The sequence below is a fragment of the Carassius auratus genome, unplaced genomic scaffold (genome assembly GCF_003368295.1).
Source record: "Carassius auratus strain Wakin unplaced genomic scaffold, ASM336829v1 scaf_tig00214278, whole genome shotgun sequence".
NCBI lineage: Eukaryota > Metazoa > Chordata > Actinopteri > Cypriniformes > Cyprinidae > Carassius > Carassius auratus.
In genome coordinates, this window is record NW_020527590.1 from 94,920 (window position 1) to 108,528 (window position 13,609).

At 35.9% G+C, this 13,609-nt stretch overlaps 2 protein-coding genes across 4 annotated transcripts; both read left to right on the forward strand.

The window, feature by feature from the left end:
* Positions 1-1,297: 1,297 nt before the first annotated feature.
* On the forward strand, positions 1,298-9,078 carry si:ch211-266g18.6 (synaptotagmin-like protein 1). Of its 2 annotated transcripts, XM_026257347.1 has the most exons (16): positions 1,305-1,734; positions 2,419-2,564; positions 2,815-2,896; positions 3,039-3,084; positions 3,201-3,234; positions 3,670-4,031; positions 4,650-5,298; positions 5,535-5,620; positions 5,787-5,891; positions 6,334-6,506; positions 6,613-6,715; positions 6,807-6,968; positions 7,100-7,175; positions 7,297-7,396; positions 8,283-8,488; positions 8,630-9,078. In XM_026257347.1, exons 1-16 carry the CDS (start codon positions 1,604-1,606, stop codon positions 8,767-8,769), a joined length of 2,601 nt encoding a protein of 866 aa, XP_026113132.1. In that variant the 5' UTR covers positions 1,305-1,603; the 3' UTR covers positions 8,770-9,078. The 2 variants fall into 2 exon arrangements, with proteins under 2 accessions (XP_026113131.1, XP_026113132.1); XM_026257346.1 differs by having other exon boundaries at positions 1,298-1,734; positions 3,670-5,298.
* Positions 9,079-9,317: 239 nt separating this feature from the next.
* Positions 9,318-11,655, forward strand: LOC113091731 (gap junction alpha-1 protein-like). 2 transcript variants are annotated; one of them, XM_026257349.1, is made up of 2 exons: positions 9,318-9,633; positions 10,293-11,655. In XM_026257349.1, exon 2 carries the CDS (start codon positions 10,338-10,340, stop codon positions 11,400-11,402), a length of 1,065 nt encoding a protein of 354 aa, XP_026113134.1. In that variant the 5' UTR covers positions 9,318-9,633; positions 10,293-10,337; the 3' UTR covers positions 11,403-11,655. The 2 variants fall into 2 exon arrangements, with proteins under 2 accessions (XP_026113134.1, XP_026113133.1); XM_026257348.1 differs by having other exon boundaries at positions 9,318-9,605.
* The last annotated feature ends 1,954 nt before the right edge of the window (positions 11,656-13,609 follow it).

Below are 13,609 nucleotides of genomic sequence, written 5' to 3' on the forward strand. Positions count from 1 at the left end.
ACAAAACAAAGAGCAACGCGAGCTGAGACACTCCAACAAGTGTAGTTTGCTCATGTTAGGAGTGCTGCGTTATTAGTCGTGCTTTCATCCAAAGCGACTTACAAATGAGGACAACGAAAGCAATCAAAATAAAAAATGAGCAATGGTATGCAAGTGCATAAGTCTAAGTTAACTTAACGCAGTAGTACACGCAGTAATATAAATATTCTGGTGTATAATATATATTTTTATATTTGTTTAGTCGTTTTATATACATTATGACTATATTATAGTGTATATTGAGTATATTCTCTTTATTATGGTCAATATATTTTATTTGATTAAAATTCTGACTTATTATATATGTGTATTTATCTATAGGCTACACATGTTATATAAATTATTATTTTAATTATGAATGTATTATTTCACTCACTCACTCACTCACTCACTCAAACACACACACACACACACACAGAGAGAGAGAGAGAGAGAGAGAGAGAGAGAATGATAAGAAGACAGATTTGATTTATTAATGAAAACTCAAGTCACAAACCGTCCTTATGTGCTTTTGATGAGTAATTACTGCCATCTACTGGTGTTTGAGTGATATGGTTTTACTGATGATTACTACAGCAAACCCTTTTTGTTTATTTCAATAAACCAAAAGGTTTTTTTTTTCTTCTTCTTCTTTTTCTCTGGGCTCTTACTATCTTTATGATATTTAGGAAATTATTACAAGACATTGCAAAAGATTTATCTAAAAGGTGTGGTATGGGTCAACATTGTGCTTTCAGCAACACACCAAAGTCAACTGCTAATGCACACCTATAAAGGATCCTAGAGATATATAACTTTTGAGCTCTGAAATCTTGGTTGTCTTTACAAAATGGCCTCCAAAGATCACAAAGCATACATTAATATGTTTCTAATCTCCTGTTTGGAAACTCACAAAACCAAGTAACAGGAAACCACAAACATTATCATCAGAAGATGATATAATCTTGTCATCTTCCTTCTTGACGCTGATGGTCTTCAACCCTTCTACTTCTTCTTATTTGGTCTGTCATTTTCATACAATTTTGCACCAGAAAAGCATGTTGGAACATGAATTAGGTGTGTCTTCCAGCACAAACAGCACATTGCTCAATCGTTTTATTTCTGGATGAGGAATAATAAACAGCTAAGCATTTTCAATTTTGATTCATATCATAATATTAGACGTCATTATGAGTAAATGTCAATGCGTAATTCTTAATGAAAGTTTTATGCATTTTTAAGCTACATTTTCATTATTAAAACACTATTTTCACTTATATTTGTTGTGGTTTAGGAAACTAGGTTACTCCTGAAGGACATGGGTAGGGAAAGATTAACTTTATTCTCAAACTGAATGTTGACAGATGACGTCACACCGTGTGAACCGTCACTGCCCTCTTCCTCAATCACGCGAAGGCAACTGAACACCTCAGAGGGAGTTAAGGTAACGTCTGCAGTCGCAGATTCATAAGGATTTAACGTGGGTTGACAAATTTCTGATTTGAGGTAAACGCGGTGGTTTGGTGGCAGCTTACCTTGGGGAAAAGTTATCGCCTGCTGGAAAGCGTTTGTTTTTTTATTGACCATGATGAAACAATCCAAAAGTACACTGGAAGTGATTGACTTGAGCTTTCTGTCTGCTGAGGAAGAGGCAGCCATCCGTCAAGTGCTTCTGAGAGATGAAGATTTAAAACGACTGGAGAGTGGACGAGTCAGGTAGGAAATGGTTGTTTGAGCTTCACAACAGATGGATGTTTGAGCATGTTTGGTTGTTACGCATGCTTACCACACAAACCCAAACACTGATGATGTATTTTCCTGTTTCACCCCATGAACGTTTTTAGGAAGTAACTGGTTATTTATGTATTTAAAACGCATTTTAATTGTATTTATTTTTATTTAATTGTAAAGTATTTTAATTTAATGTAATAATTTAAAACAATTTATATATGTATTTATTTGAATGCTGGCATTTCTGTATATCTAACGTTAAACATGTTGGCTTTTGATAAAAATCTTACAGTTAAAATTACTAGATTCGATTTTAAAACTGTCAGCAGTGGTGTCAGTTGGCGTTTGGCATGGTGGCACATTAAAGTTGTAAATATGTTGCTGCCATACTTCAGCTTGTTGTTATGATAAGCCACGTGTGAGCATCTGGTGTCTCATATTTAGTGAATATAACATGTGTTCTGCATTTGCTACAGTCGGCCTCTGAGGGTAAACTGTGCTTACATAAAATAATAGTTCATCCAAAAATGTAATTTCTGTCATCATTTACTCCACCTCAGATTGTTCCAAACATATAAAAGTTTCTTTCTTCTGTTCAACTTAAAATTGTTATTTATGATGAAATATCATTTTGGGTGAACCCTGTTTGTGCTTTTTATGACACATCAGGAGACTGAGGCAGTCTGTCCCTGACCTCACGCAGCTGAAGACCTTGTCAGGTGAGTGGTTTGAAGAGCTGAAGGTAAAGCGATACGGACAGCAGACGGATGTCACAGCAGTGGTGAGGTCCTCCATGAGATGGAAGAAAACAGCAGGTATAAAGGAGTTTATGCCTTTCTTATTGAGCTCATGCTGTTATCTTTGAGTACATATACCACACCTGTCTGTCATTTCCAATTTCTTTTGTATTCTGATTGAGTCATATACACATTGCCCTTAGTTACTGTAACTGTGAAACTTGATTTCACTGTTGAGTGAATATAAAATACTTTGCATCTAGGTTTGAATCAAGCAGTTTTGAATATGTCAGAGAAGATTATGTTTGCCATTTCTTTTTCAACTCAGCTCATAAACCCAACCCGTTCCTGAATGATACACTAGACGAAAACAAAGAACGTGGAAAGGAGGATCACAACACACTTTCAAAGTAATGGCCTTTATTTTATAGCACTGACATACCAACCAAATGAATTTTAGATTGATTTTCAACATGTACATTTTTAGTACATAGATTAATCCAGGACAGACAATGAATGTCTGTAATGATTTTTTTCCCCTGTCCACTGTAGACCGTCAACTGACCCTAGATTAATTCATCCAGCCCTTAGTAAAGAGGTCTGTCTCATTTTATATATTTTTTGTGAATATTTAAAATGTAAGACCAGAATTGTATTTTTATATGATTTCATCTTTTATTATTTAATTTAATTTAATTTAATCTTTATTTACAGACATATCATCAATACAATGATGAACACTTCAGTGGTGAGTTTTAATCACATGAATAAACATGGACTTAATTTTTTATATAAATTAGTCATTGAGTATTGAGTAATCGTGTGTTTTGTAGAGAAGCACAATACTGTTCAAATCTGGGGTTGGTAAGATTTTTTAAATGCTTTTAAATATGATCATAAAGTCATGCTTTTAAATAAGAGCATTTATATATCATTGTGATGCAAAGCTAAATTTTCGGAACCATTAATGTAGGTTTCAGTGTCACATGATCCATTGAAATCATTCTGATTAGCTCAATTGTTGTTTCATAGTAATATTTAATTAATTTTTTTCAGGATTGTTGTTCTATCAAGTAAATGCATTTTTCTTAAAAAAAAAAAAAGGAAAAAAAAATGTTTCCTTTTGAGTTCAATTTGGTGATGTTTTGGTCATAATTTTTGTACAAATGATCTGTGTTTACAGAGACTTCATCTGTTCCACGAATAGCTGGAAGAAAAGAAAAACTACAAGCAGAACTTGATGGAAATCGTGTCCTCAATGGCACTGACCCACAACGCAATTCCTCAGGGGCACAACCCAAAGAGCTCTCAGGTGACCAAACAACCACTGTTTTTCCCTTCTTCAGTGCAGCTCAAGACACTAAACCTGAAAGAGGCACCACAAAACATGCAACAAATCTAGAGCTGAGGAGAAAAGTTTCACTCCCTCCAGCACTACGCAAAGACCAATCATTTGAAGAGAACTGGGTGAAGATCTCCCTCGAACCAAACACAGTGAAACCTGTGCACGATGAAAGCAATACTGTTGGGCCTAATCAAAAAGAGGTAAAATTGCATGTTGAGAATACAGAGGCCTTAAAGAAGCAGGACACATCAAGTCCAAACATAGAACCTCCATCTTTAAATTTCATGGATCAAACATCATTTCAAATTGCAACTCAAGCTGAACCTAATGATTTTTTTTTAGAAAGATGTTCATCAACTGAGTTTCAGAATCAACCACAGACTTCCTCAGTTTGCACCAGTGATGGGCCAGAATTAACTAAACACTCAGATCACAAAGCTTCAGGGAAGGTTAACAAGTATGCTAATGCTTTCCAAGATAGTACATGCAGAGATCAGCAGTGTTCAGCTGAATGTACGTTTAGAGAGGCTGAGAGCGATAAACTTGGTCCCTCAGACTCTGCTAATGAGCATGATAAGAGAAAGATGGTCTCCAGAGATCTTGTTAATGATGAGGCAAGTTCAGACAGGAAGGGAGGTGAAGGCAAAAATGTAAGCGCTGGTTTGCTTGCTGAGACAGATACAGATCAAGTAGTTGAGTGTGTAGCTGGTGAGGAGCAAATCAATAAGCATTCTTCTGCAGAAAAAGCATCCCAAAGTCAGTCGTTAAAATGGGGGATTGAAATAGATTCTCATGAATTTCCCTCTGACACTCTGCAGGGGAAAGATGCTTCCAGGCATTCTGGCAATGACCGACCAGTGGAAATGGAAAAGAAAACATCTAATAAAAACGAGCTGTTGCAGAATAAAACAGCTGATATAAGTGTAATAGATGATTCCAAAATGTCATCACCACCTTCAAAACCAAGTGTCAGTGACAAAACTGTGCAAAGATTTCTGGATGCACACGAAGAGAAAGAAAAAAGAAAGATAAAGTCATCAAATGATCAGAACTTACCGAAAGACACTAACAATGAGGGTCAAGTTTTAGCAGAATTAAGCCAAGACTATCTTTCAATGACAGATGATGGGAAATTAGTGCACATTGGAAATGCTGGAGTGCAAGTTAACACTAAACATATCGACAGAACTGTTGTTGAACCAACTCAACCTGCTAAACCTACAAGTGAAGATGATGCTGGACTGGGTGAAGGTTCTTTAAAGGTGAAGGATGAGGAGGATGATGCTGAAACCGAGCAGAAGACAGAGTCAGGGATTCTACTAAGTGCTCTGGCAAGAGCTCAAAAATCAAGACCACCCGTCCTGCAGAACATCATCGTTCAGGAGCCAAAGCAGGAGACTAGAGATGATACGGTTCCTACAATAGTCATTATGACATCTGAATCTCCAGACCCAACAGAAATGAAAGGTAAACGATAATGAAAACTTTAATATTAGAGACTGAGTCTAATTTAGCCCTGTTAGCTCGAAGTGTGAAAATGGCATATCTGATTTCTGAAGTGCCCTCAAGGCCTGATATTTGAGAGAGACACTCCCTCTTTTGTGTGTATGTTCACTTAAGCTCAGGTTTAACCTGTTAGATTTCTCCTGGTATATATACATGGATTTATATCTTATCTGAGCTTTATTCTTTGATTTCTTCAGGACAAAAACACGGAGTGTCAGATCTAGAGGCTTTACTTAAGGGATCCACTTCTAAAACTCCTTCCAACATTGCAGATGCTTGGGAGGTGAGCTACTGCAAATATAATTTATACTGTTGCAGCCCTTGAAATATCATTTCATCATTCCTTTTATCATCCACTGCAGTTTTGATTAGAGTAAGTTGCTTGACTGTCAAAAGTAACCTTATGTTCTGCCTTGCTGTTTTTGTTTATGCTGAAATCTGTGTTACAGGATGAAGGAGTTGATTCAGATGATGATGATACTTCACTGTCCAGCTATGGGTCGGATCTCTCTAGCAGAAAAGGCTATTCAGCTAGTGCATTGTCTCTTAGTGATGTGAGATGGACTTTTTATATTTTTAAAGATGTCTGAACTTGTCAGTTAGCTGATAAACAGTTTATTATAAGTAATTCCGTTCAAAATGTATGGTTGAGCCAAAGTTGACCTGATTGGGATGCACCATAAAGCCATAGAAGTTAAAGTAAATCAAAGGACTAATCTGTATATTAAAGATCCAAAATTAATCTAAATGTCTAAAAACACATTTGAACACATTTGCATTACATTGAATTAGACACATAAAGGCAGTTGTGCTCCAGTAGGGCGCAGGTTCAAGTACAGACTTCGTCATTTCCCGATGCCATATTCCCCTCTTCTCTCCCACCCTTTCCTGTCATCATTCACTTTCCTATCCAAGTACAAGGCAATAAAAGTCCACAATTAAAAAAAATGGTGTTCCAGAGATTTATCTTGTTCTTTCTCCCCCCCCCCCCATAAGCGCACCGGTAGTTTGCTGAGTGTGTACAGCGACGCGGGGGATTTTGGGAATGTTGAAGTGCAGGGCTCGGTGGAGTTTGCAGTGATGTACAGCCCTGTTGGAGAGCTCATTATCATGATTGAACAGTGCCAGGAGCTGGCCATAGCTAATCCACGTAAACAACGCACTGACCCGTGAGTTCTCAACCTAAAAATAATCAATCTATCTATCTATCTGACTGTCTGTGTATCTGTCTATTTATCTATCTACCTGACTGTCTGTGTATCTATCTATCTTCAGTTATGTGAAGACCTACCTCTTTCCAGACAAGTCACGTCGCAGCAAAAGGAAAACTTCCATTAAGAAGCGGACCGTGAATCCAGTTTATGTGGAATCTCTGAGAGTATGTTTCTCTCTGTGACACTTAAACACAATGATCATATTTATATTTAATGTAACCTTGCATCTTATCTGTATTGTAAATCTCTAATCAGTACAAAGTGAAGCGTGAAGAGCTGCCGGATAAGACTCTGAATCTGTCCGTGTGGCACAATGACACCAGGGGCCGAAATGTGTTCCTGGGGCAGGTTGAGATCAGTTTTAAGACCTGGGACTGGGGACATGAGGCTCTAACATGGTACAACCTACAGCCAAAGGTACACTGCCTAAAATGATTGTGTGATTAGATTAAAAAGCATACTTTTAAATGATTTTGTGTTTTGTAAAGGAGCATGTTGATGCCTGGTTCTCTGTTGTAATAGTATATTATATTTTCTTTTGATTATAGACCTCTGAGAATCAAGAATCGCAAGAGTCTAATGGATTGTTATCAGTTTCACTGAAATATGTTCCTCCGGTGTCTGGTACAGTTTCAAATATTGATGTTGCGTCTGTGTATTTCAGATTATTTTGTTAACCTAAGTTTAGACATGGGGCTCTTAAAAAACAAGCTGCATTTGCTGTAAACATGTCATATGATTTCAGGTGGGTCGAAGAGCAACACTGGGGAGATTCATGTGTGGCTGCGGGAGGCCAAAGAATTACGTCGCCTGAAGCCTCAGGGAGTCGATTCTTTTGTGAAGTGGTGAGGGTGTGCCTGTCATCTGTTACGGACATGACTTTCAAAGCAGCTACAGCCATTGTTTTCTCCCTCTCTCACGCTTCCTCATTGTCATGTTTGAAGTGTCATGTTTTTTTTTTTTGTTTTTTTTTGGTTAACTATCAAAATGACATGAGAAGAAAGGAAATAACCCAGGTGACCCATTTCATTCATTGTGTTTGGTTTAGAGGACAAAAGTAAATACGGAGCTAACTTCACCATTACTCATTTTACACATGGTCACACCAAATGTTTTAATACAGTGTATTTTTTTTTTTCTTATTTCACTCTTGAATCAAAAGAAGGGAAAAAATTAATGATATTGTGCAATTAAAATTAAAAGGAAAAAATATAATTACTGTAATGCTTCCAGTTGTTTTAAGTAAAACTTATTTTGAGGTTACATTATAAAAATAATGTTTTTTTTTTTGTTTGTTTTTTAAGTGGCTTGTCAAATCAATTAATGATTAATGCATTTACAAAATATGCGTGTGTACTGTGTATTTATGTACATAGAAGTACACACACATACAGCACATATTTAGGAAATGTATGTAAAATTTTATAAATCATATATATATATATATATATATATATATATATATATATATATATATATATATATATATATACACGCGCACACATTAATATTTTTTTTTATGTATATGTGTGTGTATATTTACAGTATATATACATATTATGCAAACACAGTTGATTTGACAGCCCTCTTTTTATATATTTAACTGTAACAAAAATTATTCATTTTTAAAATAAAATGTCTTATTTCTTTAGTTTGATTTTGGGGTGAACTATGACCTGGACATATTCATACAGGTGAGATTCACTAATTATAATTTATTTTGTTTCTTAGCTACATTTTACCAGATACCAGAAAGAAAAGCCGCCAGAAGACTCGCATTGTAAAGAAGACTCAGGACCCTGTGTATAACCATGCCATGGTGTATGATGGGTTCAAAACTGGGGAAGTCAGTGAGGCCTGCTGCGAATTGACTGTTTGGGATCACAACACACTCGCCAATCAGTTTCTGGGAGGTCTGCGTCTCAGTCTCGGAACAGGTAACCAAACCTTTTCTTCATTGTAGCTGTATTTTGAACCTAATCTATTTTGAACCTGATTTTTGTGTTCATCCTGATCTAAAAAGCTGATGGCAGGTTTCTTGAAGCCATTCCATTAACAGTGTCTATCTTCACTTACAGGACAGAGCTATGGCAAAAAAGTTGATTGGATGGATTCGATGGATGAGGAAATTCAAATATGGAAAAGAATGCTGGCCAATCCAAACAGCTGGGTTGAAGGAGAGCTTCCCCTGAGGTCCTCCATGACCCCAAGGAAATGAACCTTCTGACGTTGAGGAATACAATAAAAGAAATAACAACTGTTGGTTCCCAAAACAAACCAATCATTTTCAGTTACCAAATCAGTTTCTTCATTTCAGTCCTTCTTGACAAAAAAGTATTTTTCTGCAGATTATAAAGAGTTTATGAAATATATAGAGAATTTAGTTTGAACATCAGATATGCCTATTTGCTATTGAGAATATATGTAGACAATCATGCTTAATCATATTAAATAATTTATCCATACATAAATTGATATGTGTTAAGATATTTGATTGTAGTGATTCATTCTAAAATAAAAGTTAAAGAAAACATTGATGTTTTGATTGTTCTTTTAAAAAAGATAATCATTTAGATATCTGTGTGTATATTTGTGTGTGTGTGTGTGTACACGGAGTATGTTGCTTACATTTACAATTTTAAGAACTTATCTGACCTGAATGTTTAATTCGTTCCAAGAGAACTTTTCGAATCTTCTGTCGTCATGGTAATATGAACTGCAGCATGCCTCAGCATTTTGAAGGTCTGGTTGCATGTGTGGGAAGTTGCTACTTTTACTGCAGATGGCGGTATTTCACACCTTCATTGCACTCCCCTTTTCCAAGACATTTCCTCCCAAAATATAACGGAGATTGAGAAGTTCTGGAAGTCCACAAGTTTGAGTTAGCTGACGTTTAACTTCCCCTTTTCTGACTCAGTCCCTCCAACCGATGGGATGAGAGGAAGTTCGCCGTAGGGAAAATCATTTTATATCGAAACTGCTAATTTTTGAATTCATCACTGAAATGTGCTACAGAAGTTATCAAGAAGTTTGGCTTTTTTAACGACATTCCAGGTAAGGAATGCAAGACAACGTTTTGGAGGTATGTTCAAACTTAAAAAGGTAGTATGATACAAATGGTATTGGCCTAACTTATAATGTGTAAACAATGCATGTTTTATTAGGCGATTTAAAAAAAAAAAATGGCGGTCGTTTGTTTATAATCTGCTTTATTTTTTCTTTCTTTCTTTCTTTCTTTCTTTCTTTCTTTCTTTCTTTCTTTCTTTCTTTCTTTCTTTCTTTCTTTCTTTCTTTCTTTATATATATATATATATATATATATATATATATATATATATATATATATATATATATATAGTTTGTTTATTATATAGATAATTTTTTTTAAAGTCACATCAGTTTGTTTTCCATAAATGGTGTATTTTTGTGCTAAAATAAAAATTCTATGTATGTAAATATTTAAAAATATTCTATCTTTTAGTATATGTGTTTTAACCTTTTTTCTTGTTCTGAATTTTGTATAGTTAAAAAGAAATTGGTTAAATATCTGTCGAAAAGTCAGAAAACCCCAGAGCATTCGTTCAGAGCAGGAGCTGACCCAGGAACATTTCTGCAGATGAAACATGGACTTATGTTATTGTATTTGGCACTAATATTGGGAGCGAGGAGACCACTCGGATGTGTTTAACACTTGACTTCATCTGTGTTTATAATACTCATTGAATTTACTGTCTTTGTCAGCTTGAAGGTTGATCATCTCCTATCTAGTCCAGAACATCTTTCATCATGGGTGACTGGAGCGCGCTGGGGAAACTTCTTGACAAGGTCCAGGCGTACTCCACGGCAGGAGGCAAAGTCTGGCTCTCCATCCTCTTCATCTTTAGGATCCTGGTCCTGGGGACGGCGGTGGAGTCCGCCTGGGGAGACGAGCAGTCGGCGTTCAAGTGCAACACACTGCAGCCCGGCTGCGAGAACGTGTGCTATGACAAGTCATTCCCCATCTCCCATGTGCGCTTCTGGGTGCTGCAGATCATTTTTGTGTCCATGCCGACCCTCCTGTACCTCAGCCATATCGTGTTCCTCATGCACAAGGAGGAGAAATTGAATAAAAAGGAGGAGATATTACGAGACAGCCAGAGCAAGGGAGGAGATGTGGATGCACTCTTGAGGAAAATTGAAATGAGGAAGTTCAAGTACGGCCTGGAAGATCACGGGAAGATCAAAATGAGAGGAGGGATATTTTACACATATATACTGAGCATCGTCTTGAAGTCCATATTTGAAATTGTTTTCCTGTTGATTCAGTGGCACCTTTATGGATTCACGCTGTCGGCCGTTTATACGTGTCAAAAGTTCCCCTGTCCACATAAAGTGGACTGCTTTTTGTCTCGTCCCACCGAGAAGACGGTTTTCATCATCTTTATGTTGGTCGTTTCGCTGGTCTCACTGGCCCTCAATGTCTTCGAGTTTTTTTACGTGATTTTCAAGAGGATGAAGGATCGATTCAAAGAGTCAGAGAAAAACTTTGATAGGGCCTGCAATATCAAGCCTTGCCCAAGGAACTTGTCCAGTTATGGGTATTATAACGACTGCTCGGCCCCCGTCCCTATTCTGGGCTATAACCTGAATATGGGTGACAAGTCCAACTCCTCTGACAATTATGACAAGCAGGCTAATGAGCAAAACTGGACTAATTACAGTACAGAACAGAACCAGCTGGGTGACACCCAGCACTTTCCGTATTCTGAGAAAGTGGCTCTGGGGAAGGATCTTCTGCTGCTCAAAGAGCTTGAACCTCGACCTAGTAGTCGAGCGAGCAGTCGGGCCCGGCCGGATGATCTTGACATCTAGCAGACCCCATGGACAATTTCTACCTTTCACAAGTGGTGAATATATATTTACAAAAAAAACTGTGAAAAGGACACTGGTCACTGCATCCAAAGAATATTGTTTCAGCATTTATATTTATTTTATTTGTTTTTGCTATTGTGACTCATACCAAACAGTTTTTGTTAAGTGAACTATATTTGTGAGCTGTGATTGTGAAAATGTAAATAATTTCAGAGGTTCGCTCTAAAATAAATATTGAATAGGCTACAGTTTATGGGTAGTTTATGCGTTTGTATCCATTTTCTTTTTTCTTTTTCTTTTTTTTTTTTTTTTTAAGGTAAAATGTATAATGAAAATTGTATTTCTTAAGTGCAGCAACAGGTCAGGATTTCCTTTGAATTTTTCAGCATTTGAGCACCATTTTGACTTCACTACACATAAAATCTGCAAATATTCTTTATAGTCTCTCTAATTTATATGAGATCATAAAACTGCATAGATAATAATTTAAAGTATTATTAACACTACTATAAGTAATATCTTTCTCTCTCGCTCCCTCTCTCTCTAAATATATAATTTCTATCTATCTATCTTATAAAAGGGCTTTAAATGGAGTTAATCTGGTTATTGTTAACTTAAACTAAAATACTTAAAATATTCTTTTAACTTTTAATTCTTTTAACTGGAAGAAAATATATATTTTATTTTTTGATGTGTCAAAATAACTTAAATGTATTTAGACAAAAATTATAAAAATGTTATAATAATATTATAAAAATACTAATAAAACTCTAATAATATTTGAATGATGATAATAAAAAAAACATTTGATTTCCAAAAATGATTTAATGTCACCTACCCATATGCATTTTAAGTACAGCACATATTTTATATTTTTCAGAAAAAATTGGTGAAATCAAGTTAGATGTTTGTTGTTTTTCAGCACGCATAAATCTATCTACTTTAACCGTACTGGAATAAATTAAGATCATTCATTCTACTCCAGCAGGAACTTAACATGAACATTCTTTTTTCCATTCTTTTTTTTCCGACAGCATTTTTCCATTGTGGGAAGTTAGCCAGAGCATATAAATGGAGCACTGTTTTCTGGATTCTTTACAGTAACTGTACATAGTCTTCTGCTCTGGACCAGTAAAGACCAATGTCAAACCACCTTACTGCTTATGAGAGCTAAGTGTAAAGTGTTGACATATATGTTGGTTAACATATTCACAAAATTCACAAGTGGCAAATTAACTCCCTCTGACTGACAAATGAAAGCTCTAAAACAAGCCTGAAATTAAGACGAGATAATTAGATGAAACTTTTCCCTCTGTTCTAAGAATTTCCTATTTATTCGAAAGACTAAATGAAAACACATGCTTTCACTCAAGTCTGCCAGCCACATGTGGCTGAGCAAAAAACCCTGTGAACTGTGTATGTGTACTTTACTCTGAAATAGGTTTTATTAAATCTGGGCTATGTGCATCAAGGACATGATGCAGTTACGTAGCATAGAAGGAATTAAAGTGAGTATTTACTATCATAAGTAAACATTATACATTATCAAAAGCTGATTTCAAGCATTCAAATATCTTACAAGGTAAAAATGTTGGCATTTCTTGCATTTCTCATTTGGATTATCAAATGTGACCTAATGAAATGTGCCTCTTTTAAACCTGAATGTTCTTCAGTCATGGAATGAGACTTTGAAGGAGGTTTAATAACTCAGTAAAACACCATCTTCGTTTTCAACCAAAACTCTGCCTCAAGCTAGTTCACGATTTATAGCCTGGATGAACCCACCACACCAAAAATGAAGTGTTTCAAAAGTGTTTAGCATAATTGTTCTACACTGTTAATTGAACAATAAAAACTGATAAATGCATCACAGTTTTTCATCAGGAATTCTGGTTTATGTTATTCAGATTATGTTTTTCTGGTTATGTTATTCAGATTATCTATCTGTTTATCTAAACCAAAAATCTCTCATGTTTTCAAACATTGTAGCTAATGCCTATATGACCTTCAAATGTCAAGATTTTCCACTGAGACTGTCTTGAGAAACTTTAAATTCCATTATAGGTTTAAAATAGAAACTATAAAGTACACATATAAAAGGTAAGTACAGCCAAGCTCATCTTTTACTCTCGCTTGGCCGACTGTAAGATGCGAGGCGGCCGGACATACCTTTCAGCATGCCAGTTTAATTGAAAACAGCAGGGTCT

Excerpts from the sequence above, each read along its gene's own strand:
- LOC113091731 (XM_026257349.1), top strand. The coding sequence starts at position 10,338 with ATGGGTGACTGGAGCGCGCTGGGGAAACTTCTTGACAAGGTCCAGGCG.
- si:ch211-266g18.6 (XM_026257346.1), top strand. The coding sequence starts at position 1,604 with ATGATGAAACAATCCAAAAGTACACTGGAAGTGATTGACTTGAGCTTT. Across the intron at positions 5,621-5,786 it reads ACATTGCAGATGCTTGGGAG|GATGAAGGAGTTGATTCAGA; the intron begins GTGAGCTACTGC and ends TCTGTGTTACAG. Across the intron at positions 8,489-8,629 it reads GCGTCTCAGTCTCGGAACAG|GACAGAGCTATGGCAAAAAA; the intron begins GTAACCAAACCT and ends CTTCACTTACAG.